At 39.2% G+C, this 27,260-nt stretch overlaps 1 protein-coding gene across 6 annotated transcripts in view; it reads left to right on the plus strand.

Moving 5' to 3' along the window:
- EPHA3 (EPH receptor A3) overlaps positions 1-27,260 on the plus strand; it is a 186,785-nt gene that overhangs the window by 134,656 nt on the left and 24,869 nt on the right. For 4 of the 6 annotated variants that reach the window (XM_032095521.1, XM_032095530.1, XM_032095483.1 and 1 more), the window contains exons 6-13: positions 845-969; positions 8,164-8,326; positions 9,857-9,959; positions 10,407-10,474; positions 14,067-14,192; positions 18,733-18,918; positions 22,738-22,799; positions 25,056-25,265. In XM_032095521.1, coding sequence (XP_031951412.1) covers positions 845-969; positions 8,164-8,326; positions 9,857-9,959; positions 10,407-10,474; positions 14,067-14,192; positions 18,733-18,918; positions 22,738-22,799; positions 25,056-25,265 — 1,043 coding nt within the window. The remainder of the gene's footprint in view (positions 1-844; positions 970-8,163; positions 8,327-9,856; positions 9,960-10,406; positions 10,475-14,066; positions 14,193-18,732; positions 18,919-22,737; positions 22,800-25,055; positions 25,266-27,260) is intronic. The other 2 variants (XM_032095492.1, XM_032095511.1) reach the window with 1 other exon arrangement.

Below are 27,260 nucleotides of genomic sequence, written 5' to 3' on the forward strand. Positions count from 1 at the left end.
AACAAAACAAAATAATTTTTAAAAAAGTTGCACGGCTTTTAGTGAGTCCAGGAAACCCAGACCTGGTCTTGGAACAACTTATGGATCTGGGTGGTCTAAAACTGGACCAGTGTTCAAGAATCTTAAGTAATTATGATTTTTTATGTGTTTGTTTAACATTGATATTATTTCCAAGTCGTGGGTGGTGGGTGAATCTGTGGCATGCAATCAGTTGTCACGCCTAACCCTGATCAATGCATGTAAAAAAAATACGTTATTTTACAGTTTAGATTTTTCTTTTTCATTCAAATTTCATTTTCAAAGAAACGTGGTGAAGGAGAAGTGTGTATGGGAGCAATTTTAATCTGAAGAGCTTACCAAATCATGATGCCAAAGAGGCTGAATTGTGCTGATGGTTATTCCCAGCCATGAATACCAGGAGCTCCTTGTACTTAATGCGTCCCAGCACCCTTTTAGACTTTCATATCAAAATGTTATCAGAGTTCTGCAGTCTGGTAATGATAATACCTCAGCATTATAACAAATAGGTAGTGCTGCTATTTTGCTCCGTATTTTCGTCCATTGAATGTATTTCATTGCTTACACTGTAGTAGCAGATCAAAACCATCTGCTGCCTTGCCACCAGTCCTCCAGTCGAGGAGAAAAATCTCAGCTCATTTTCCATGAGACCAGGGTGCTCCAAGGCATGAGTAGCACGGCTGCAGTCCAGCTGCTCGCTGTTGATGCGGGGCCAGACCTTTGCTCGGGAGTCGTTTAAATGGAAAGCGCGCTCTTTGCCAAGAACTGGAACGGAGATAAACTCGGTTTGCTTCTCTCCCTCCCCTCCCCCCCCACCCCTCTGCAGCTCCATCCCCCATCACAGTCATAAGGAAGGACAGGACGTCCAGGAACAGCGTGTCCCTCTCTTGGCAAGAGCCCGAGCATCCCAACGGGATCATATTGGACTACGAGGTCAAATACTATGAAAAGGTGGGAAGATCAAAGGGGAGGGGTTTTCCTCAGCAGTACTGTGATGAAATCATTGCATCTTGCCCCTGTGTTAATGATTCAGAAACACTCAGGTTTACTCAGTCTGCCACAATGGCACTAAGTGTTGGAATTGCTCGATTTTTGGTAATGAGAACATCAGGAAATACAAAGTGAAATCATTGTATTGTCTACCAAATTCGTCCCCAAGCACATCAGAACAAACACAAAGTAATGCAGTCAATACATAATTCCTTTTTTTTCCTATTCTCCTGACTAAAATTTTCTTATTATGCTGTTCTATCATGCTGTCAGTGTTCATACATTTATCTATCAGCACCCATGTGCTGGTGCTTCCCTTTGGCACAAGCATCTTTTACATGAAAATTATTTGGAAAATGTTGGCTGATCTTCTGGGCTACTTTGCACTGTGAAAGTTCTTTTTATTAATAACTGAATTCTTCATAAATTATAAGCAAATGACTACAAATGACAGAAAATCTGCCATGAAATATGTTCTGCTTTTTATTGACATTTTCTTTTATTTACAACTCTTTATTTATACATCCTCCTATAGTGATCTGTATTTAGAAAAAAAAAAATTGTAATAGGAGCTTTTTAGGAGGTGTTGCTGGTAGAATTGAAAAGGTCCTAAATTGCTGTGGAGATTGAGAAGTGTGGTATTAGCCATTTTTTGATAGATCTATTTGATACATTGCTACTGACTTTAACAAACTTTGAATAAAATGCCAGAATTCTGGTTTAATTGAGCATTTGCTAACGCTCTTCATATCTAATAATCAGGGTTATATTTCATACATACCAGAGAAGATGTAGTGATAATATCCTCTAAGAAAATGTTGTTAAAATACTCTGTAAGTATTCAGTTAATCTTTAGAATTTTTTTTTTTCATGGAGCTTTACAGTGGGACAGTGTGGTGCTGATAGTTCATGCCTGATCTTCAGCTGAAGAAAGAGGATCAGAAGGCTGTATGCTGAAAAGATTTCTCCCAAATTCATGTAATCTGATTTTGGGAAGAGTTTTTTGGTGAGAACTTGAACCTTCAAAAACCCTAGTGAAAATCTAAACATACCTCGTGCTAGTGATAAAGGGAGAAAAAGAAATCATCTGAAACATTTCAGCTCAGTCTCACATAATGGAGCAGCATTCTGTGGACTTCCACTCTTGTTTTTTTTTTTTTTTTCATTTCAGTGAGGACAGGATCAGTTTCAGATCCTGAGCCTGAGAAGCAAAGAAGAACCAGCTCACAGACCAGATTGTTTTGATTTGTACAACCTTAGTACGAAAAGGATGCAGGAATTATTTCCGTCTCTTACTTCCAAATTTCTTTTAAGGGAAGAGACACTTTTATTGGCTTTTAGCAAGGCTTGAAGTATCCATTTACATCACAAAGAACCTACACCTGAAAGATGCCAGAACTTCAGCTTGCTTTGCACAGGCCAGGTTGTTTTTCCAGATGATCAACTTGTGCTTGATTTGAGACCTACCTCTGACTGCTCTTGCTGCCACTGGCCCTACCTTTGTTTTCCAAGAGCTGTGGCAGCTCCAGCTCCAGTCTCCCCAGGTGGAAGCCCTTGCCTGGGGAATTTTGTGCCACAGGGTAAAGGCTGTGGCACACAGCTCTCTCTTCTGCATCTTGGAATTAGGGTGATGTTGTGGTTTAATCCCAGCTGGCAGCTAAACCCCGCGCAGCCACTCTCACTCCTGTCCCTGTGGGATGAGGAGAGAACTGTCAGAGTAAAAGTGATAAAGCTCATAGTTTGAGATAAGACACTTTACCAGGTAAAGCAAAACAAGGAATTCATTTGCCACTTCCCATGTTCAGCCATCCCCAGGAAAGAGAGCTCCATCACATGTAACAGGGACTTGGGAAGACAAATGCCATCACTCCAAGTATCCCCCTCTTCCTTCTTCTGCCCAAGCTTTACATGCTGAGCATGGTGCCATGTGGGATGGGATGTTCTTGTGTTCAGCTGGAATCAACTGTTCTGGCTGTGTCACCTCCCAAATCCTTGTTCACCCCAGCCTCCTCATTGGAAAGGTGTAAGAGGCCTTTGCACTGTCAGCACTGTTCAACAATAATAAAAATATCTCTGTATTATCAAACCTGTCTGTTTTCAGCGCAATTCCCAAAGCCACAGCTAGCTGCCGTGAAGAAAATTAGTTCTACCCCAGCCAAAAACAGCACAGGTGATCTCTTGAGTTTTACTTGCTCCAAAGGGAGAGATTTTTTTCCCCGCTGTGTGCATTCAGTTAATTTTAATTAAATCACCAATAAGTTTTATTTGTGTTGGTTTGGGATGTTGTGATCATCTTTCTACACCGAAATTGGGGTTTTCTGTTCAAGAAAACTGTCATCCTGTGCTGTTGTGTGCACAGACAGAGCATGCAGCTCCTATTCCCACTGGGTGTATCCACTCTCAGGGAGCAATTGGTTGTCATAAGACAGCTTTATAAGACAACCCGCGGTCTTAGGAGGCTGATCTTGCACATGTGTTTCTCCCCTTTGAAGTCTGTGATCAAGAGTTCATATGCACCAGACAGTTTTCTTAAACCAGGGAGCCAAGTGCTTGACAATGGGAGCCAGACCATTTAGAGCAAAAGGCTTTTAAAAAGCCAACCTTCTGGCACCAGCACTTTTAATGTGTGTCCTGCAGGCCCTTGGGGAGTCAGAGGCCTATTCCTCAGGGTTTATGAGGGGGAAAAAAATTTAAAAAACAAATCTGTTGTCAGGAGACTTGAATCTATGTATTTTTAAGCAAATTATAATAGGTTCAAAACTAATGCTGTGATAAACTTACCTGAGGCCAGAGCAGCTCGTGTTGGATTGTTACTCTTCATTCCTCCACGAAACACCTTTGAAAGATGCTGCTTTTCAGTCTGAGATCTCTAAGCATGCTTCATTCCCTCCTCTTTTAAAAGGAGAGATTTCTTTTCAAACTGGTCCCTTCCATTTGCTTTCCTGCTTCAGAAATCATCTTGGTTGTGCTCATCAGAAACCCCACCACTGTTAGATGGAAATAAACCCTTCGGAGTTAGCATATCTGAGTATTTCTCCTGGCAGTCATCTACCTGATTGCTGGTAGATGATTTATGTTGAGCCATCCTTTTTCATCCTGCTTGTTTTCAGCTGATATGTGTTTTGTCATCCCTTAGAAATTAAAAACCAGAGCATTAATAGAGCAATACAGGTCAGCCCAATTCTGTCATACCTCTTGTTTGTGACATTATTTTGCTAAGCTGTTCTTAAAGTATTTAGAATGTTACAAGAGATTTGGAATAAAAAATAGAATGTCATGTGTCCACATTATAATATCGTGTAGTTTTTCTAATTCATTATTGTCATAAAAATGTGTGGAATATATTCATTTTCCCAAGGGTAGTTAATTAACCCATTTATTTTGGGGTTTTTTCAGCAGTTATTGCCCTTGTGTAGCCAAAAGACCAGAGCTTTATGTGTGTCTAAAGAAATTAGTAGCTACAGCTTTAGGAAACTATTCTAACTTTTTGGAATGAATCAGAATGGCTTGGACTGGAAAGGACGTTAAAATCATCTAGTTCCAACCCCCTGCTATAGGCAGGGATAATTTCCACTATCCCAGGTTGTCCAAAGCCCCATCCAGCCTGGCTTTGAACACTTCATAGCATTATGGACTGAGTTGCAGTTTTTCAGGAGCAGCGGTTGGAATAGAATTGTATTTTTTGTAAAAAATTTTAGAGCTTGATTATGAAGCCCCAATCAATACTTATTCAAAACATTTAAAAGAAACAAAATCCTCTTTTAGAGGGAGACCATATGGAATTTTTAGGCATTTCTTTTATGGTAAGGCATAACAGTTTATGTTGAGTTAATGGTACTAAATGACACCTCAGTTTAGTTCATCCATATAATGCTGTGCTGAATTTTAAGTGCCTCAGCCATCAAAGTGCATAAATAACAAAGCCATGTTGCTTTCTTGCACAAGTCCTATTCTGTTTCCTCCTTGTCCTTGTTCACATAATAATGTTCTCTTGAAGGAGTACATCATTTCATGTGAAGGTACAGAAAAAAGCCATCTCTTAAATACCACTCATAAACTATTAATTGTTTCAATTAAATATGTGGCTTTTGTTTCAATTAAATATGTGGCTTACAATTAAATTATGTGCACTTTATTTAGATGGAGTCTTCTGCAAACAGTGAGTGAAATTCAGCTGCAGTCTCACATTGCTAAAATAGATTTGCTTTGGTGTCATAGGAATTGTGTGATCAGTGGTTACAGCCAACACATAACTCTGCACTTTGTACTCTCTCTGAGGCTGAAAAAGTGCATTCAAATGCACCCTGTTGCTTTTAGACTCTTATTATTCTGGCTTTGAGTGTAGGTAGGCCATGAATACTCCACGAGACTTGGAGGAAATGTCATATCCATGAAGAGTTCACTTTGGCAATAAGGGAAGCAGTATCAGGGCTGTGGCCTCCCAGAAATGTGTAGCCAGGTTTTGGCCTCTCAAGTGCACATGAAGCCAATGGAAAAAATGTTTTTCCTTATATGATATAAGTACTCTCTGGGCTTATCTGGAAAAGAACAGACCATTCTCCCTTACTGGTGCTGCCACTGTCAATTTAAAATGTCTCCAAAATATGTTTTTTGTAAAACAAAGTATAAAATTAGAAAATATCACTTGCAAACGAGACACCAACAGTAGTGGGATTTGCTTCCCAGCAAAGATTGTGTCTGGTAAACTATGCAGAAATATTCAGGAAGAAATTGCTTTGTGCCTCCAAGTTCAAATTTATCCTCAGGCAGAGTGTTTGGTTAAAGTTCTGCTTGGCAAAGACTGGCTCTCCTTTTTGTGTATTCCTGCTTATGGTGCTGTATCTCTGAAGTTTTGCTTTATCCCCAAGAAAGATAAACTTGGGCTTTTATGTGGTGTTGCACTGATTTGATTACTAGTAACATAAAAAATGACTTACAAAATATGTGTGTAAAAAGCTTCCCATAAACTGAGATACCATTACATCCTCCATACCATTGTTTTAGAGGTTTATTTTCCAAGTTCCAATGTGGATTATTAACAGACAGGGCCATGACTATATTTTCCCTTGCACGTATGTATCTGCACCAGAAGGAAATGTTTGCATTTCATAAAAGCAGCCTAAAGTGAGATCAAAATGAATGTCCAGTCATAGCATACACAAAAGATGTTGTGTTTTAAAGACAAGATTATTATGTCTTTGAAATTAAAATAGTTCCCTACATCCAACTGAATGACAAGATAAGGAAAGCCTGCAAATTATAGTGCTAGGCCTTTGTTGGTTCTAAAATAAATAATTTTACACAAGCCTGTTAGCTCTTTAGAGTGTCTTCCTGTAAATTTGCTCCCCTGAATTTAGAACAGAGAATGATTTAGAGAAGTACAGGGAAACTCTGAGGAGGTCCAACGCTGATTTCCTTTTATTTTTACTGGGCAAAGAAAATGGGCCATGGTAAACATTTTTATGGTCATTCTTTGAAGACTGGGTCCAGCTCACCCTGTCTGAGGTTTGGATTCTGGATGGTAACTTTTAGGCACGGGCTTAGCTGCGTTTTCTGGTTGGTGTTTTTTGGTTTGTTTTTTTTTTGTTTGTTTGTTTTTTTTTTTTTTTTTTTTTTGTTTTGTTGGTTGGGTTTTTTTTTGTTTTTTTTTTTCCTTTTTTTCTTTCTTTGTTTCCTTTCACTGTGCTTTCTCATGAGCATAATGTTGAATATTACGTGGAGATTCTGGCAATTCCCCTAACTATGGTGTAAATGTTTCTGTTGCTCTGTATCAAAGACTGCCAAGAGCAGGGCACTTAGGCTTCTTTAGCACACCAAAGTGAACAGTTTCTGATGTTCACCTACTAACCTAGAATATCCTGACTCTATTCCTGCAGACAGCACAGCAGAGTAAACACGCTAAAACAACTCCAGTCACTTGAACTTTACACGTGGAGGTGAAATGGCCTTGGCAGTGAGTGTGTTGAGTATTTTCCAACCCCTGTGCTCGTGCATTGGCACTCCAGTGTTGTCAGAGTTGAAATGTCAGCCCCTCACCAGCTAATGCAATGCCATAAAACATGATGAGAATTAGGTGAGATTCTCTGCATCCGACGTGCATTTGCTCGGTTTCTGCTTTCAACCCGGCAAAATTCAATGGGTGCAGTGTTTTGCAGAGTGTTCAAAGTAAAAGGACATCACATGAAACCCCCACCACCTCCAGAATAAAAAATGTTCATGGTGGGGAACCTAAACAATTGAGATTCTCACAATTTCCCACATGTGTGGCTGCTGGCCAAGAGGTTTTTTTCCTGAGACAGTTCCAGCTGCCATATTTAGGAAGCCAAAAATGCTCTTTTGGTACAAGATGGCTTTAGTAAAATAAGCACTACCTCAGGCTCCAAATGCATGCTTAAATGTTAAGATTATGTGCTTACAGGGGGACTGAGACATACTTTTTTCAGAGTTAGCTTTTCACATGGTGTGAAGTGTATCCAAACTTACCAAATTACAAACCAGTCCTCCTCTTATTTTATATAAAAAACGTTATGTCAGACTTAGGTGACTATTAAGCAGAGTGGGGTTATGAACGTAGTCCAGGACTGAGTTCAGGTTTTGTCCAAATGAGGATGGACACAACTATCTCATAGTTTTTATAGCATAGTAGAAAACCAGCTAAATCTGCCTCTTTTCTGAGCTGAGGAGCCCAAGTGGGGTTTCTCTTGACTGTTATAAAGGTAACCACTGTCTTGTAAAATGTGAGGCAGTAAAAACTGCATCCTGAAACAGCTCTGCACGGCCCTAAAATGTCTAAGTTGGCCTGTTGTGCACTTCCAGTTCAGTGCAGTAGGCAAACCTGATTTACGTTTTTTAAATAATCTTTTAATAATTTTCTTGTTGTATTACAGACCACGGACAAAATGTTGCAAAGCCATTTAATAAAATGTCATATACTCAGCGTGTCTAGTATTCAATTTACAGCACAATACCATAGAAAATCTGATGATTTAAGATATCTTGTTAAAAGATGATTGAAAATGAATGTTTGTACAAGCATTTGTCAGGCTATAAATATTTAATATGCCAGTCCTCTCCAGGATGTTTGTAGTAATTTAGTACCTATCGTTTCTGTTTTTTAGGGTGTGGTTTTAATCCGATCACTTCTTTTTTCAAAAGCAGGAACAAGAGACAAGCTATACTATTCTGAGAGCCAAGGGCACCAACGTTACCATCAGTGGCCTCAAGCCTGATACCACCTATGTCTTCCAAATCCGAGCCCGAACTGCAGCTGGATATGGGACAAGCAGCCGCAAGTTTGAGTTTGAAACCAGCCCAGACTGTATGTATTTGTTCAAAGGGTTTATACTGACGTTCTGCCCAGTTTCTGACTGATCTGAATGGTTGCTTTCACTCCTTCTCTAGCTGAGGAAACGTGTCTCATAACTATTTATGATGTGTCTTTCTTGGTAGCATTGCTGTATAACTTTATATTTTATCATTAAACTTGAAACAGGCTATAAAAGAGTATCCCATAACTATCACAGATGTTGTTTTGTTCCATTCCTTGCCCTGCTTCTACCTCAGGCCAGAATCGATGCCTTGCTAGGCCATGGCTCTTGCTGAGGGAGGATGTTTGATAGGAAAACAAAGAGTAGTGTCAAGCAAATTTTTCACTTGGCTTCCATGTATATTTGAGATATTTTATGTATTTCATCCCCACTTCTTCCTTCTCCACCCCAGCTCTTATTGTGAAAGGCAAACAAGCTTCCTGTTTAAAAAACAGAGTTACAAATTGCTGTTATGGTGACTTGGCATACTAGTTGAAACTGGAGCTCAAGGTAGGACAATTATAACAAGGAGAAAAAAATCAGTTGCAGAAATAAAAAAATTAGCAATTTAGAGGTAAATGAGTTTTCTCTGCAAAGTAATGTTACCAAAAGAAGGGGAAAAAGAAAAAGTAGAAATGTGGAAGGAGACAGTGGTGCACATCTCAATAATGAGTGTACAAATTACACAGATGACCAACAAATGGCATAAGTTTGTTCCTGTGCCAAGTTATCACAACTGAGTGCAGTTGCAGGTGTGTAACAGGTGGAGATGGGAATGATGTGACCCTAAACAGAAGCTCTCTAACCTGTGTGAGCCAGGAGTGGTAGCTCTCAGCTTGGTTTGGACAGCTGACTTAAAGCACAGTGCTGAGGAGTTCAGTGCTGCTGTGTTCAGGGAAGCTCAGGAGATCTCTGCTGGAAACTGGTCCTCACACCAAAGGTCTAAAGTCATCCTGTCATTATAGAACAGTCTAAAGCTCCATGCTTAGGGACCACAGGGGGATACCCAACATAAGGCAGAAAACAGCCCTTATTTTCCCTGTAGACATCTGTGTCTGCATGCTCTGGCTTTCCACAACCTTCATGTGGATATTGTCAGGCTTAACTGGGAAACTCAGCTCCTAAAAGCACTTTCCATCATACAGAAGGGAAAGTGAAGGTGATGATTATGGGATTTCTTGCCAAGGAAAAGTTCCTTACTGAGCATGACACAAAGTATGTATGGCATACACGACATGTGTGCTACTTAAGTATATGTTTGTATATAAGTATCAGTTTGCCAGCAGGTTGCTACAATTAGCAAGAGTAAAAATTAAGAGTAGCAGAAACAACTTTGGTAAATTGGCAAAGATGGCTGGAGTCTTATGTTTTCTTCCCTTGTATTTATTTGCTTGATGAAAAATTCTGTACTGGATTAAATACTGCCAGGACACCAAATGCTATATAATGATGTCTGTCCCCTTTATGCATGTCAGTTGTGATATCATCAGTGTGATGTGCGTGTGTAAGGTTATTTATATATTTTTGTGTTGACTTTGCAGCGTTCTCCATCTCCAGTGAGAACAGCCAGGTGGTGATGATTGCCATTTCAGCAGCAGTGGCCATCATTCTCCTCACAGTGGTGGTGTACATCTTGATTGGGAGGTGAGTCTGGTGTCTGATTTGCACATTTTCTCCTGTTTCCACGTCCCAGAGGGGCCCTGATGACTGTGGCACGTCGGGTGTTGTGGTGTGGCTGGTTTTCAATCCTTTGTCTGCTGCCCGGGAGCTCCAAACACTGCCTCACAGTCAGTAATGAGCCCGCTAACGTTAGCAGCCCAAATCATGCAGCAGTTGTTAAAAAATGCTATAAACACATTCTCAGGCAATTGTAAAATTAAACTGTAGGGGTCAAAAATCAACAAATCCTCTCATTAGCCAATTTCCTCAAATTCCCTGAGAACATCACATGCCTCTATAGGGCACAGAGAATGTAAATATCATTAAACTTTCAAACAGGCATTTAATTGTGCAGGGAGAACATTTTATTCTGTTTCCACCTGCAGTTAACACATAAAATTCTCTATATTTTTTTTTCTCTGTTGCTTGTAGATTCTGTGGATACAAGAAGTCTAAACATGGCACTGATGAGAAAAGGCTGCATTTTGGGAACGGCCATTGTAAGTTACTGATGCCTTATTTTAATGCTTCCAGAACTGTTGAATTCATCCCCTAGGTAACTGATATTTTTCAATTAAAAAAAAAAAAAAAAAGAGAGCCATACCTCACTTAAACCAAGGTGAAATTAGGAAGAGAATTACCCCTTCTCTTGTGGGTAAGGAGATTTTCCCCGAACAATTATTCTTTGTTTCAACTTCTTTCATCTGTGTTCAGGTTAGTAATGAGCAAAACATCGCTGTCTATGTTCGAACAATGCATGTGGTTGGAATTGTGATATTGGTTCTGCTGTGCATCACTGAAATCCAGAGTGTAACTGCAACTTCCTCATCATATAAAGTCTAAGAAATATATACTTTTTTTTTCCCCAAAGCAAAATATGAATCAATTAAACCTGTCTTGATGAACACTAAAGGAACTGTGAAAATTGTTTGCTTGACAAAGTTCACCTACAAATAATGGTAATAATCTGATCCTGGATCCTCTCTGCAATGTGCATAACTATGTTACAGTTTTCCACAGCAGAGCTGTGGATCCTGAAGATTGGATCACGCCCATACACCCTTTAAAACAGGAATAAATTAGTTTTGGAGCCGGAGAAGCTGAGGGGAAAAGAAGGAGATAGCCTAATTCCTGAATGGGGGGATTACTTGTTTGGTTTTTTTTAAATCATTGTACTTTGGATTTTTATATCCTTACAGGCAAAGATAATGCCTCTCTTAGACACCAAGACCAGAATAATTTTTTTCACCCACATAATTCTTGATGTTAGTGAGGATTTGTTAAATAAGAAGCAGTAGTTCATCTTTGCAACTGTTTCAGCTCCAGATGAGTGTCGTGCTGCACCGTGTAAACCATGTTGAACCAGATATTTCTGCTGCTTAGCATGTTGTAATGTTAATATATGTGGGGGTTTTTTGCACACAACGTTGGCACTCTGCTATTTGCAAGGAAAGAGCTGCTGGTACCATAATCAGGTGCCTCCTCCCCAAATATAAAAGATCTAACATTTTAATGAGGGATTTTCCAGCAGTAGCTGGAAATTAGAACTGCTTCCCAATCCTCGTGACAATGGAATAACTGTTCTCTGACTGTTCAAATTATTATTATTGTAAGTTCCCAGCCCCTCCTTATCTCCAGAGAGCCAAGAGCACGAATATCCACAGTTTCTGCCTCCTTCCCCAGCACTGTCAGGGGATACACAAGCTGTAGCAGTGGGTTTGCTTCGTGCAGCCCAACAACTGCAAACCAACTATTCTCAAAAAAATCTCTACGGTTACATGTGGCCCATAGAATTAATGCTTCATCATCCAAATTTAATGAGGTTATAAAATAAAAGCAGCCAGTAAAATAAGTGTCACAGACAAATAACAGGTCAGAATTTGCTCTCCTTACTCCCACACAATGGAAAGTTGCAATCACTATTCTTAAACATGTCGGTGCTGTTAAATTCCTGTGGATTAAATTGCTTTTAATTTGACTTTAGATATTTATGTACTGTTTTCTGAGTAGTGCCATGCTGATTCACTGTGCAGTAAGAACAGAGCCAATCATGGGCCTGGTACTTCTGTTAGAAGTTCTTAAAAATTAGTTATTTTAGATTTTGCAGATATTTATCTGTTAGAATTTGTAAGTGCATACGTGTGTGGCTGTTGAAACTTTTAATCTACCAAATTGCGGTCTTTCCCAAAAAATAACAAAATTGCTCCTATGAACTAAAATAGGATAAAGTAACTTCCATGGCTGTCGTAAACTTTCAGCATCTTAAATACAGCAGCTGGTTTATTTCAGTCAGTTTACTCTGAATTACTTTTAAAAAGGCTCCAGCCATGAACTATTCCCTGCAGCCTTATTACAAATCCTATAATATTACTTCAAAGGAACAAAAATGTTTCACCTCCTCAGATCCTCTCCCTTTGCCTTCTCTGGCTGGCCCTTTTTTATTTTTTTGCTACCTTTAGGGCAATTTGTGCTGTTAAAATGAAAATGTAAATTATTATGTTTGCACAGAATGAGCTGTAAAGTAGTGCAGCTTAACACATGTGCACGTGTTTATTATCTGTATTTCATGACAGAACCCAGTTCCTACACAGGCTGCCCTTAATTATTGGTGTGAAGGGATTATTCTCCTTGCAGCCACCATCACCTGATCTCGGGAACCTCTGGGGTCAGCATTAAAAATCCGAAGCCCAAAACCCCACAGTGCAGAAGCTTTTAATTGTTATTTTTATTGGGGATATGGGGGGGCCTGTAATGTGCATTCAGCATGGACGGAAAGGAGCATTTACAAGATTTTTAACCAACGGCAATATACAGCCAATTACTTTTTGTTTTACTTGCAGGTAATTCTGTACTCATCAGGCTCTTGAAGGAAACACAGTCGGCCTTTAACGCTGTGCACACGCAGCCCTTGTGTTGAGAGCATGGCTCTTGCTTTGCATTGTTTTCAAGGCAATTAGCTTGGGAACTCAGTTTTATCCTGTTCTTGTCAATTCTGAGGCAAATAAATCTCCATAAAATTGATTTTTTTTTCCTTTTTTACGTACGGTTTGCATTGTTTGATATGTGCTCTCATGGTCCAAAGGTATTTTTTCCCATCTGTGCAACCCCAGCAAAAAAAGGTTTAACTGTTTTAGCGCAGTGAAAAAATTGCTGCAGTATAATAATGCTAAGCTGGAAAGGATATTCCTGAGTGGGTTAAAGCAGTGTTTGTAGAAGGAGTTAATATTTTTTACAAGACCAACTGGTACAGTTAGGGAAAGCTGGAATACATGTCTGGGAATGTAGGGTTTGTGTCAGAAGCAGAAAACTTCAAGCTGGGTATTTCACTTTTTGTTAATAAAATATATTCCTGTTGTAAAATGAATACAGAGGCAGGAACAGAAAGTACTGGGTGCAAACACAGGCAAGGCTTTGAGCTGGGGAGGGGGAATGAGGCTGTGCTTTGCCTTCAGCATTTTTGTTGGAGGCAAAGGTTGGGAATGATCTCTTCCAGCAATCCCTAGCCAGGAAACTGTAGAGGGGGCCAAAATAGTAACATGGGTGTAAGGGGAACAGAGCTCTAGAACCAGTTTTTATTAAGAACAATTGTCTACCATCCTTGTATGTTCTGGTAGAGGGATTGAGGCAGGGATGCATTTTTTCATGTATAAGTTTCTTATTATGCATCTTGTTGATGGACTTGGGGAAAAAAAAGTTGGAGTTAATCGGCTTTCTTAGTGTATTCCTAAGAACTTTTCAGGCTGACTGTAGCAACACATTTTGTTCCTTGCCCCTTTGTTGTTGCTTTGGAAGGGTCAGTATAAGGCAGCATCTAAACGTAGCAGCCCGGGAGGGGTGAGTGGTATTTTAATATTTGAAAAGCAGTTAAATACTACATGTGCAGATATTTGAAATGGGTTGTCAGGACTTCTCTGCAGTACATCAGTGTCTGGTTTCACTCTGTACAAAGGTTCTGAAGACCTGTAAAAACCAGTTTGATTTGAAGAATACCTTTTCCTTCTGTTGATTTGCTTTCTATTGTCTCGTAAGTTTTCTTTAGAAGGATTACTCAAGCCTAAGTAACATTTTCTCTCTGAATATGTTTTTACACAGTAAAACTCCCAGGCCTGAGGACTTACGTAGATCCACACACATATGAGGATCCCAACCAAGCTGTGCATGAATTTGCCAAGGAACTGGATGCTTCCAATATATCCATTGATAAAGTAGTTGGAGCAGGTAATGACCACCAGATATGTTGAACTAAAGATGGCTTTTTCCTGTAAATGCTGTTTTATATCTTTGGGTTCATAGTTGTGACTGGAAAGAAAATGTTCTAGAAAGTCTTCAAATTGGTAGGTCATATTTACAGCTGATTTCATTACGGAGTTAAGGGCACACAACATTATATTTCTTTTTTTCCTCAAAGAAAGCAGACAGCAAGACAGTTTTTCAAAGGACACCAAGCCCATAGTTGAGTGCACCACTGTTGGAAGGGTCATTCAGCCTCACTTCTATGTTTCTCTTTAAAACCTGTCAGCGCAGCACAGAGAATGTTATCAGCTGTGAAGATGTTTTTTTCTTTTTCTTTTTTTCCCCCATAAAAGGGCTCTTGACTATTGTGCCTTGAGTGAAACCACAAACTCATTTCATACCAGTCACCACGCATCCATCAGACTGCAGTGACCTTTGGTCGTTGGATTGATTTTGGTCACTGCTTTGGATTTGAATTATCGATTTAGGAGGAGAGGGTTGTCTGTCCAATAACTGACTGTCTGAGCCATACAGGTGCCACAGATTGTTGGATTTACAGGAAACAAGCTGGTGAAATGATCAGATTTTGTAACAGAGGAGCCAGATTTCAGAAAGTCCCATTACCCTGAGTGTTGCAATGCAGCATGTAGCTCCTGAGAGGATGTGTGCTTCCTCCCTCAAGTGAAGTGGCAGATTGTCTCATTGAGCCAGAAGATCATGGAGTGTTACCTTTCCTCCTATATTAAAGCATTTATGAGGAGTACTATTGATTTTTAATCCATTGAAAAATACTTGTTCCTTTACTGTTGATTGGTTTAGCTTCTCTCTAAATACACGGTTTCAATTAAAACCATGAGATGTGAGAGGCAGACTTCGAGTGCACAGCAAAAGATTTTCAACTGGAAAAAGTGTAGAACCCAAGCTACTGTACTCAGTGCACCTCCTGAATCACCCAGCAAAAAAAAAGGAACTGTTTTCATCCTGTCCGACTGAAGCTACTCAGCTTTTTTTAGTTGAAGTTTTTTTATGGACAGGTAGAATCTGTGTTCCTTGCTGGTTTTAATTTTGCCCCACAAGAGTGCACTGTTCTCCATCATCTTCAGTCAAGGCAGCAAAAGTCTGCTTACTGCACGTAATAGGGAATTAGTGTGGGCATGGAGAAGGAGGATACTCAAAATTTAAGTCCAGGGACAATGTGTTTGTTTCCTTGTAAGACTTTCAGGAGCCCTTGTTTGCAAGTTGAAGCTTTCTAAATTTGGGCTGTATGCAGTATATGAATCTAGAAAAGAACTTCCCTAAGGATCATGCCATGTTTTACAGCTTGGTTGTTCTGACCTATTTTTAGTCAAGATACACGTTAGAATAAGGGGTAATCCAAAGTTTGTCAAATATGGCCTCTGAAAACAGAGGAAGAGTTTTTTGAGAGGCTCCAAAAAAGGACTATGTCCTAAAGGAGTCAGGTGTTTTAAAAGAAAGTCTTTCTGTTCCACTGCAGTGAAAATCACAGGTTATTCTGAGTTGGAAGGGACCCCCACAGATCATGGAGTCTAGCTCTTAAGTGAATGGTCCACACAGGGATTGAACCTGGACCTTGGCATTATCAGTACCCTGCTCAAACCAACAGAGCTAAGTGGCAGAGGGTTCCTGCAAACTTTTTGCATTAAACCTTGGGCTCAAGATATCATAACACCTTTTTCTGGGCACCATAACTCAATTCACGTATCCTGAAGTACATCAGGCATTACAGTTAACATTTCCTCTTAGCTGTTGCTTGAGATGCCAACAGGAGGAGCCAGGAGGGGAAGAACAGATGAAAATCAGGCCACAGAGAGCTGGGAGCTTCCAAACTGGGTTTGTGGCATCACTTTACACTGCTATCACTCTCAGCACGGGGTGGCTTTTACATTCAGAGTGCCTCTGAGACAACTTCTTCAGGAACACTTCTCCCCAAAACCAGAAAGGCATTTCCTGCCTCTTACTGAGTCAATGACTTACTTGAGTGAATGGCTTGGTCTCTTCCTGCCCTTGTCCTTTGCAAGGCAAGTGTGAATGAAATTATGAAAAAGACAGGGATTTGAGAAGAAGGGATTCATTTAACTGCCTTGAAGTGTGACGTAAGTAATGAGGCCTTCAAGTCAGGCAAGCAGTCTCAATATTCTGAAGTACACCAAGCAGTTTTTCACAGCTTTTGCCAGGAGTCTCTGAGAAGAGAGGGGCTTTCAGAGCTTACATAGCTTTGAAAACATGCAATGCAATAAGGAAATATTCTTGTCCAAAAGAACCTCAAGAAAAACACAAGGGATTTTAGTGGGAGGCTAAGCATAGGAAAATTGAGGTCAGGAGCCACTCTTTCAGATTTTTCTTTACACTAATTCTTTCTTTTAAAATAACTCACTTATTTTTATGGATTCAGTTCAACAAACCACTTCAGAAGTTTAAATCCAACTGGGCAATAGGAGAACACTACAGAAAGTACTTTCTTGATTTGGGGTAGATTTAACTGTATGCTTTGCTGAACAAGAAAGCATTTGCTTTTCTTTTGAAGTTGAAATACACTTGTAGCATAACATCTTGTCGATCAAAGTATTGCTAAAATTCAGGACCTACCTGTCCATGAACTCATTGTGAAGGTTTGCAGTGTCTCAGTGAGGGCTAGAACATTGCTGATGTTCCCAAGGTTTATGAAATGTTGAGCTTTGGTGCCTCTCCAAATCTGAGGGAGTTGTGTGCACAACAGTACAATCATGATTTAAAAGTAAAGGGAGGAGCTGATTTCACAGAATCTTTGTTTACTAATCCCCTGAGTCTAAATGCACAGCAAATACCATCCCCCGATGTACTAAATAGCCTACATAAAAAGAATTTAGGATTTTGAAGAGAGATCTTTGCATCATGAACAGCCCTCCTAAATAATCCTTATCAGCTTTTCATGTGGGAATAGACACACCAGTCTGCAGGGCAGGTTATACAGTCTTTGTGTGTGTGACATAATTAAAAATAAACACCTCAGGAAGGCTTTTCATGAAAAGCCATCATCCTCGTATCTTACAATCAGTGCCAGGTGCTCCACTCAAACACAAGTCTTTATTCCTCCTAAATAGTGTCGATCCAATCAATTTCTTAATGGGACCATATAATAATAATTTGCAGGAAAAATTGTAGTATTGCTGCATGGGTCACTATGGGTGTTGACCATGTAGATGTATTTAGCATCCGTGCTGCTCTGGATATAAATAATCATAGGTTAATGTTACTGGGATGCCTGGGGAGCTCTTTCCAATGAAATAATTTCCAAGAAGGTAAACCTGCTTTATATCCATAGACAACAGCAAACTTCATTGCTAGAAAGAGCCCAAGTTTTATTCTCTTGCAGCATCCGCTGGCCTTGAGGTACTTTTGGAATCTGATTAATCACTCAAGTTCTGAATTGTGGCTAAATAGGACTGTGTTGATGGACATTAACCATAACCTTTTCCTTCCCAGAAGTTAAACAAATATCAGATACATGATTCCAGCTTGAAAATGAAGGATTGATTGCTGGGCTGCTGGCTGAAATCATAGCTAAAGTCTCCATTGACAGTAACTGTAGAATAGTTCTAAGAGCTTAGCTTGTTGTAGCTTTTTGGACCATTAAAACATCAAGAAAATGGAGCTGGAAGCTGGGCACTACAAGATTTATTTCAAGCATTTTTTTCCCCTTCCTTCTGTTCTCAAGATGTGCTTTGGTCTTCCTATTTTGTGGTGCTCTGACAGTATTGAGCTGGGGTTGGTGTTTGAACTCTTAGTAGTCATTTGGGCTTGCAGAAGTTGAATGCTTTTAATTAAGTTTGAAAAGAACTCAACTCTCATTAGTTACTAGTGATAGCTTTTAAAGTTTGTTTTCTGAGCTGCTGCATGTCTTGGCAGCCTGAAATACAAACAGTGTTAGAATCAGAGGATGTAATGTCAGTGCTTTTTAGCAATGTGAATGTACATAAAGATATATCTTCCTTTTAGTGGTTATTACCTTGATAGTACAGTTCTATGCCTAGAGGGTGAAGCAGCTGGTGATAAGATATGGTGACATTCATTTCTATGTTGTTGACTCAAATCCAGCCTGGGTTAGCAAAAGAGAAAGGTCATTGCCCTACCACACATTTATTCAGGGTCTTTTTTGATTAACTTGGCTGTCTAAAAACAAAACTTGGAAAATACAGCTGAAAAGGGGCTTTGAAATCAGTTGCTGCTCAAATATTAACTTATTTTATTAACATACTGGAACTTCTTTATGTGATTTGTGTAAAAATTAGTTAACTGAAAAAATTTTCAAGTGAGATGTCTTCTTCCAACAGTTTTCTACACATTTAATACTTCCTCTTTTGAATGCTAAGATGATTTTCCTTGTGCTCTGCTCTTGCATATTGCAAAAGGTTAAACCAGAATACACCACACTCCAGGGGCTTTTTTGAGTGCTGATTCTTCTTTCTTGAATCCCTACGAAATAACCACATTTCAGCGTTTGTCCCTTTTCCAATCTTTTTTTCAGGGGAGTTTGGAGAAGTTTGCAGTGGACGCCTGAAGCTGCCTTCTAAAAAGGAAATTTCTGTGGCCATCAAAACCCTGAAAGTTGGCTACACAGAAAAGCAGAGGAGGGACTTCCTGGGAGAAGCAAGCATCATGGGCCAGTTTGACCACCCCAACATCATCCGACTGGAGGGAGTCGTCACTAAAAGTAAGATATGACAGGGACATCTGTGCATGGAAATGTCATGGAGGAACCTTCCAGGCTAAATAATTCTCTGATTTGCTGATGATTCAAAGGAGAGCAAAAGTGAATTATAAATTAAGTAATCCAGGTTTATGCTCTGCAAATCTCAATAATAAATTGGCACCTTTAATAAACTCCAGAGCTACAAATTGCTCCACAGTGGCCAAGAGGCACTGGGTGATAATCTGGTAGGAGTCATGGAGTCTGATGTGCTGAGGCTTCTTAATTGCACTGAATTGCACTGTGTTCTGCTTTCAACTGAATCATTAGATTTGTCATTAGCACTAATTAATGAACAGCCTACCTGGTACAACAACTGGTTCTAGTAAATTATTAAATAAGACCAAATTTTTTGCCTACATAGTTTTCATGCAGGTGAAATACTCCATGGGATATTCAGTATGTAGCAGCATGAGGCATTTTAAAGGTCCAGAATTCCAGAATTCACACATCTTGGTAAAAATATTGAAAAAAAAGTCTTGAGGATTTAATCTTTCAGCAGTAAAACTAATTTTATTTCTGTGATTTTGTATGTATTTACTTAAATGCATTTTCTAAATCTGACTTTGGGTGCTTTTGTTATGGGTTTGGTTGGTTTTTCTTTTATTTTTTTTCTTGTTAAAGCATATTCTTGGTCTTTGTTTATGATAACAAATCACCTTCTCCTTTTGAGGCCAAAAAAATTAACTGAAACCTCCATGTACATGTGGTACCTTCCTGGAAAGGTAATATATTTCAACAACCCTCTTCAGCTACACTTTCTTATATTTCCACGGCAGAATGAAGTGATAAATTTAGTAATCAAATTTATCTAGCTACATTAGTTTTTAAGTGGGAGATCAGTAAGATTTTATATGAGGCAATCAAAAAAAAAAAAAAATCAGGAATGCTCCAAGATTTTTCAGGGGAGTGGAAAAAATTGGTAGGATATTTTCTTGTTCATCCTAGAGGACCCTGCTGGAGAAGCAGCTCTTTGCCATTTCAGTGATCAGCTTGGAATTTGCTGAGGATGTTTCCAGTTTAACTGGATAGAAACATACCAAATACTTCGGGTTTAAGTAGATGGTTTAAGAATTTTGTTTTTTTAAATTGTGTGACTAAGGGTTCACAAACATATGTCTGAAAAAATTTCATAGCACACTGCAGGACAGTGTAAGAAATTAAAACCCCACCAGAATATGTCTAAAAGTCGCTAGTGAAAGGTATGTAAAACACTATATGTTATGAAGACACATAATTATAATAATAATAATGCCTTCTCCATGTGTGATTCATGAAAGTCTATTTTGCTGATTTCAATAACAAAGAAATGATTGTTTTTCTTGGGTCTCACTGTCCCATTAGGAAAGGTCTGCCTGCATAAATCGAGGTTTATCTCCTGCCCTGTAGTGACACACACTTTGTACAGTCAGAATAAAGATTTGCAGTCACAAAATCACATGAAATGCCAGCATCAGTCCGCACACAGCTGAGCTAAATCTATTTTGTTACATTTTATATTCCTGGAGCACTTGAGACAATAAATTAATTGCTGTACTTGCAGGAATTTGCGCATTGCTCTTGCCATGTGCATTACTGATTCTCTGTGTATTCTGTATAAGTGACTTCTTTGAGTTTGCTGCTCAGGTGTATTCACACCTCTGCTGTCTGCTTTTAGGGGCTGGAGGGAGGTCAGGAGTGCCAGCTGCCCATCAGGTCGGTGTATGAGAGAACAAACTGAATATTCCCAGCTGAAGGCAATAAAAGCCTCAGGGGTTCAACACCCTCTCCAGATAGCTCCAACACAGGAATTGAGAAATCCGCTCTGGAGCTATTTGTCTCCATTTTACTGGGCAAAAGTACATGGCCCAAAGTAAATAAACTAGGAAATATAATCATTTGTTTTATTTAATATTCTACAGGGTGATAGAAGGACAAGAAGCTTTTGGGTTTGGGGGTTTTTGTGTTTGCTTTGTTTTTTTTTAACAAATCAATCACCACCTCAGGCTTCCAGCCTTGCTCCAGTGCAGAGTTGTTCCTCTGCTCCTCATGGATTTCTGTCCTGCTTTTCCCAGCTGCTGCCCTACCCTTCTGGGCACACTATAGGCAGCAATCTTAATAACCAGCATGCATGTTCTGCTTAGTTTACTAATAATTTACAGCAATTTGTAGCCTGTTATTATAATAAACCTGGGCAACACTGTTGACACAACTTGTTATCATTTATAAAGGGCCATGCTTTGATAAATGGATGTAGGGGGTTCTTTTAAAACTTCAGAGCATGTGCTTCTTGTTATGGGCACGTTTCCAACAGAAAGAGAGTGAGACCCTGCACTTAAGGCTTTTGGAGTGTGGGTAAGGAAGGCAGGAAGATGCTGCTGTAATAATTTGGAAGACATATTTCTTACTCTAATTTAAGTTCTTCTGATAAGTCTTGTAAAATTGCCTGAGTCTGTACAGAAGCCAGGCACTTGTCTCTTGGATTCAAAGTGCATGGCAAAGCACATGGATTTATCATAGAAAGTTTTGGATAGCTCTGTACTTGAAAGGTCCAGCAGCATCTTGTGTGTGTTCCCAGAAATCCCTTCGTATTCATGTTACACACAGAATGTAATTAAGGTACTTTATCTGTGTATTTCTTGCTAACAAGACTAAGCATAAATAGAGGTTTTTCAAGCTTTTCCATTGTTAGATCTTGTGTCTGTATCATCTCCTGTATCATTCAATATTATTATTGTGCATACAGTATTTCCTCCTGGTCATTGGATGACAGTCAATTACTCATTAGTGTGACTCCCACAGTGTAACACACCGTTTTTGCCACAGAAAGAAGACATTTGAAGCCATTAATGCATAATTTTCTTCTCATACTAAACTCATTCTTTGAAATTACTATTTCTCTTCTAAGATTTCCATTTGGTAGAAGCTGTATTTTTTTGAAAAGCAAACAAAAAAGGAGTTGTTACCATTTACTTGGCTTTTTTAATGGCTTTCTTGTTCTTAATTAAACCAGGTGCCTTTATCAAGCCCCATGCTGTTCAATTTTAAAAGCTAAAATTTCACCGTGCCCACTATACAATATGCAGGCCTTCGTCCTACTTTTATGGTCAGATGCCTTCCTGCATTTTATATGCAATAATAATTCATCTCCCTAAATAACTTCATGCTCTTACCCAACTTTACCACAAAGAGAAAATAAGCAAAGCTTTAGTAAATATTATGAAATAATAAAATCCATACGATGGTAAAATACTCGCAGGGCAATGACCTTGGTCTGAAAACTTCACCATCATCACGTTAATTTTTGCATTCGTTTCTCTCCAGCATGTCAGAGCTGCATATAAAATCTTGGGTGTGTCACAAAATACTCTGGGGTGGAAGGAATGGTTTCAAGAACTGGGCTGAATATGTGTGGATGAGTTTTGGATGATATTAAAGGCTTTTCAAGGGCTGTTTCCTTAGAGTTTGCTTTTGCCCCGTGAGTGCAGCATGTTCAGGTCCCAGCTGTGTCCAGGTTTGTGCTGTCGGTGATCCCAGCAGAGAGGGAGGCAGGACTGCCTGGAAGGAGGGAATGCCCATCTTACAGCTCTGCTTCTCTTCCCAGTGCCCTGCGTTTTACTGTGCATTTGCCATCTTTGTCTGCACCCAGCCTTGGTTTGCCTGTGCATCTTTTGCTTCCTTTCTAAATGTAAAAATTATTCTTGGGGTTAGGAAGATTTGGACACATTCCTGAAATGCCTGGGTTTGCTGATTGTATTCCAATGTATTCCTTTAAAAAACCTGACCCCTGTGCTCTGTTTGCAGGTAAACCAGTTATGATTGTTACTGAATATATGGAAAATGGTTCCTTGGACAGCTTCCTACGAGTAAGTGCAATAGGAAAGTAAATGGGGCTCAACTGCCTCTTGTTCTGAACTTGTTAGCGATTTTCTGCCACTCTACACTGATTCATCATCAGCTCTTGTTGCTTGATAATTCTGTATTTCCATTTGGGTTTGTGTGTATCGTGATGTGCCCAGAAAGCCACGTAGGGATCTGCTGGTCCATTTGCAGTAAGCATTTTTCCAAAATTAAGACAATTTTGGTCTCATTAGTATGTCACATCTACTAAAAATGAACAAAACAAAACATTCTGGAGCATAAAAATGAGAATTGTTTTTCTGGAGGCTGAATTGTGACTGTAATGCAGTTACGCTTATTAGTTGGCATCCTCTATGTCTAAGCAAGAGATTTTTTAAGTGGATGGATTTGTGGAAATTTTATCAGTAATGAAAACGTGAGAGAATAGCCCCATACCTGAGGATGTTAGAAATGTTTAGCTAGCAAAGTCTACTGGCCTGTTTTCTTTTCCCAACCTTAGACATACTAATGCTGTGGCTGATTTATCTTTGTTTTCTGTCAAAGTTGGTAGTGAGCCTAAAAAAATTAAAACGCTCCCTGTGTCACCAAGATTTACTTGTGGCAAAACAAGGAGTGCAGGAGAAATGAAATCCCATCTGAGGGGAAACACTGGTTTAATTTTAATTTGTTAGGGCAAACTCAGCTTTGGCTGGGAGACTGCTTTGGTTCTGCCATGGTTGAATGACATTATCCCCCAAATTCATAACATTGAACTAGACGTTTAACCCCAAAAGGGGATATATTGTCAACCTTAGTTTCACTATGTACTATATATGTTATGGTGTCTACTGGAGCATGTAAAATACATATAAATAATGTGTCAGTAGAGCTGAATGAAATATCTCTGTACTGAACTATATATATTTTTTGTTTAGGCTTGAAATCCTTGAGGAGAGCTCTGAGGAAAGGAGAACAATTTCTGACTGCACAGAGCAGTTGTTCAGCTTGTTCTTTCACTTTAGTGTGATTTTGGGTTTTTTTTTTACTACTCTTGTGTGGAAACATAGATAAGAACCTTGTGACTCATTAATATCACAGGCAACTTGGGCCATATAACCCCTTCTATAAATGCCTTTGAAAACTACTTTGTTTGCTTTCCCCATTGCTATTGAAAGGCTCTCTGAGCATCTGATTCTGTTCGTGGTTAGAAACCTTCTGGTTTTTAGCTAAATCTTTTCCAGAATCTATGTAAATTCTCTTGGGTTGGCTCTAATAAAAAAAGAGGGACAGAAAACTGCTAAGAATCTTTTAAAATAATTAATTTCTTCATGAAGGGGAATTCTGAGAAACTGTTCAAGCATCCACTGTGCCGTATATTTGTCTAATGTTTACAGTGCTAATATCACCCCCAAGTACCCTAATCAAAAACGAAAAATGGATTCAATCAGTCTGGCAGACTGATTCATGTCAGATCACCTCATGTGGCAGAGCCAGCTCCCCTGCATTTAATAAAATTCCAGAAGCAGCAGCATGAGGAGTTGGAGAGCTGCCCATGAGGATACATTTACAGCACTGGGGAATTCGTTTGGGAGCTGCACTACAACAAACTGCTGTCCTATTGTCTGTATATCCATATATCAATATCAAAAGTAGATGTTAACAAAAAGGATTAGTAAGAGTTGGGAGATGTAAATTATGCCCGGAAGTAGATGATTAGAAATATATGCAACCAGTGGTTTCGAGGCTAAGTCACAGTGTGTTTCAGTAATTTCTATGTTCCTGAAGTTGAGGAAAATTTTAAGGAATTAGTTTAAAACTAATGGAATTTGAAAGCCACTGACTCAGATCAGCATTTGCTTTTGTTAAATCAATTTCTTGTGTAATAGAAAACTTTCCTTAGGCCATTGGGGAAGGCTTGGATTTTCACTAAAAAATCCTGTGGCCTTTCAGGGAAGTTGGACATCTGTTTCTCTAATGTTCTGACACTCTAGTCTCAGGAGCACACACAACTTAGATTTATGTGCTGCTTTCACACATGTCCCATCTAGGAAATTAAAAATCTGCTGACAGCAAGAGGGGAAAAATGAATTTTTATCTGAATTGCAAATCTGTCCCCTTCCCTCAGCTGATTGGGAGATCAACATGGTTCCACGTGTGGCACGTAAATCACAATGCCTGACTCACGAGCTCTTCATTTGAGGAGCTTCCAGGGTATTTATAGAAAAGTCTGTGCAAGGAGGAACATGAGCAATCCCTGACATGACATTTCCAATGTTTTCCAGAAGCACGATGCCCAGTTCACAGTGATCCAGCTGGTGGGCATGCTTCGAGGGATCGCATCTGGCATGAAGTACCTGTCGGATATGGGTTATGTCCATCGGGATTTAGCTGCTCGTAACATCCTCATCAACAGTAACCTGGTATGCAAAGTCTCTGATTTTGGTCTCTCTCGTGTGCTGGAGGATGACCCAGAAGCTGCTTACACCACAAGGGTGAGTTCCTGTGTTTCTTTACCCTTTTAAAATTCTTGTTGGTTGTGACAAAGGCTGAAATCTGGTGATCCCTGAGGCTGTGTTGCAGTCTTGTATGGCCAGAGATGTTCAATAAACCAGAAGCTCATCACAGTTATTTTTTAATTCATGTCTCAGAGAAAATAGAAGGCAGAAAGTATGGTTTGTGTTGGTAGATTACTTTTCTTAAATTATGCAAAATCCTTGGCTCAGTTTCTTTCTTCTGGATGTGTAAAGGAGTGAATATCACAATTAAGCCCTGAGTTCTTTTGGCACACAATAATTTAAGACCTCATGTGTACTTTGAGAAGTTTTAGTTGCACTGCTGGTTTAGCTCCCACACAGGAAAAAAAAAAAATTATCCTACCCATCAAATTTTTGTGTGTTTTCTAGTATGACAGGACACATGTATGGTTGCAGCATACTGATATCACTGTTCTGCAAGGCTGTATGATTTATACCTGCTCTTGTACCTCTAACTGAGTAAAAACTTGATTAAAACAAAAAAATGCACACCTGATTATCACCCTGAATAACACTTCCATTTTTTTGTGGAAGCCTTTGGCTGTTTGTATATATGTGTATTACACTTGGAGATCTGATTGTTCATTTGAATTCTGTTTAAAGGGAATTTTGTTAACTTTAGACAAAGTGACATTAATATCCAGTATCTTAGTCAAGCGTAATTTGCTTTGCTCATAGTAATCACCTCATCTTCACTGGTACAAACCAGATTACAATGTATCAGCACGACCTTCATGTGGGTTTTCTAAGTTTTCCTTCATTCCTGAGCACTGACAGGAGCAATCAATGATTTTAGTAGTTTACATGCTGCCTTCTCCATGATTGAAATAAAATAACATGTGAGAAATGAGTAAAGAAATCCCGGCAGTTTTCTGACACATTATATACACATACATTAATAGATACGTATTTATCAATCATACCTTCATAACTTACCAGGCATAAAGACTCTATTCTTTACTTGACCTTTCAGTGTTTTCTTTGCCCTCTGATAAACTTTGTCATGTAGTTAGAAATATGCAATATATACCACTTTAGAAAACTGTCTGCAGAGATCTCTCATGGTTAACATAAAGAGAAATCAGTAGGAGAAAGCAATTTTCATTCTCAGTAGAGTCACAGCATTAACAAAGAAATATTCCTGGAATGCAAGAGTTCCTCAATAGAAAACGGTCCACTCTTTTATTTTCTAAGAATTTTTCCCAAACTTACTGTTCTTGCTGGTCTCCTTCAGATTATTTTCAACTTCACTACATTTCCCTTAAATGTGATGCCCAAACAGGATCCTAATCCACAGCACTAGGCATAGCATATTTATCCCATGTTTCTTACACATGACCTTTCTGTTAACATCTCCTTTCTCAATTTCTCATCCCACACCCAACACGTGTTCTTTGCTTGGGCACACACCTCTGACAGGCTTCAAAGTTCAATTCTCTTATTTCAAAATTGATCTGGGCATGCAAATCATCTATAATTCAGTAAAGGCATTTTGTGTGCTTGCATTAAGAGCTGAGAATTCAAGTCCTACTTAATTCCTAGTTAACTTAGGATAGAAAAAATTCTGTCTCCCCATCAAACTGCAGAGCTTTTTATTAGGAAAGTGCACCTCCCTGAAAACGAAGCCATCACATCAGTGACATGTCTGTGGGTGGCTTGGACAAGCCAGGGTGCACAGATGTTTTGTGTGAGTGTTCCATATGAATTTGCTCTTACTCTCCTCCTGCCACCTGTCTTCTGAGCCTACCTGCCTATTTGCAGTTAGATAGTGAAATCAGATGGAAAGAAACTATTTTGTAATCATCTGTGTTCAGTAAACTCCATCTGGCGTTTGTGGTGTGTATGCAAACTGCTGCAGGAAGATGCTCACATAACTAAAACTTTCAAATACAACTTAGGACAAAGCTAAATTTTTTTCAAGAGTTGTTGCTGTGAATATTCCTCTGCCACATG

This window comes from Corvus moneduloides, chromosome 2 (assembly GCF_009650955.1).
Source record: "Corvus moneduloides isolate bCorMon1 chromosome 2, bCorMon1.pri, whole genome shotgun sequence".
Lineage (NCBI taxonomy): Eukaryota > Metazoa > Chordata > Aves > Passeriformes > Corvidae > Corvus > Corvus moneduloides.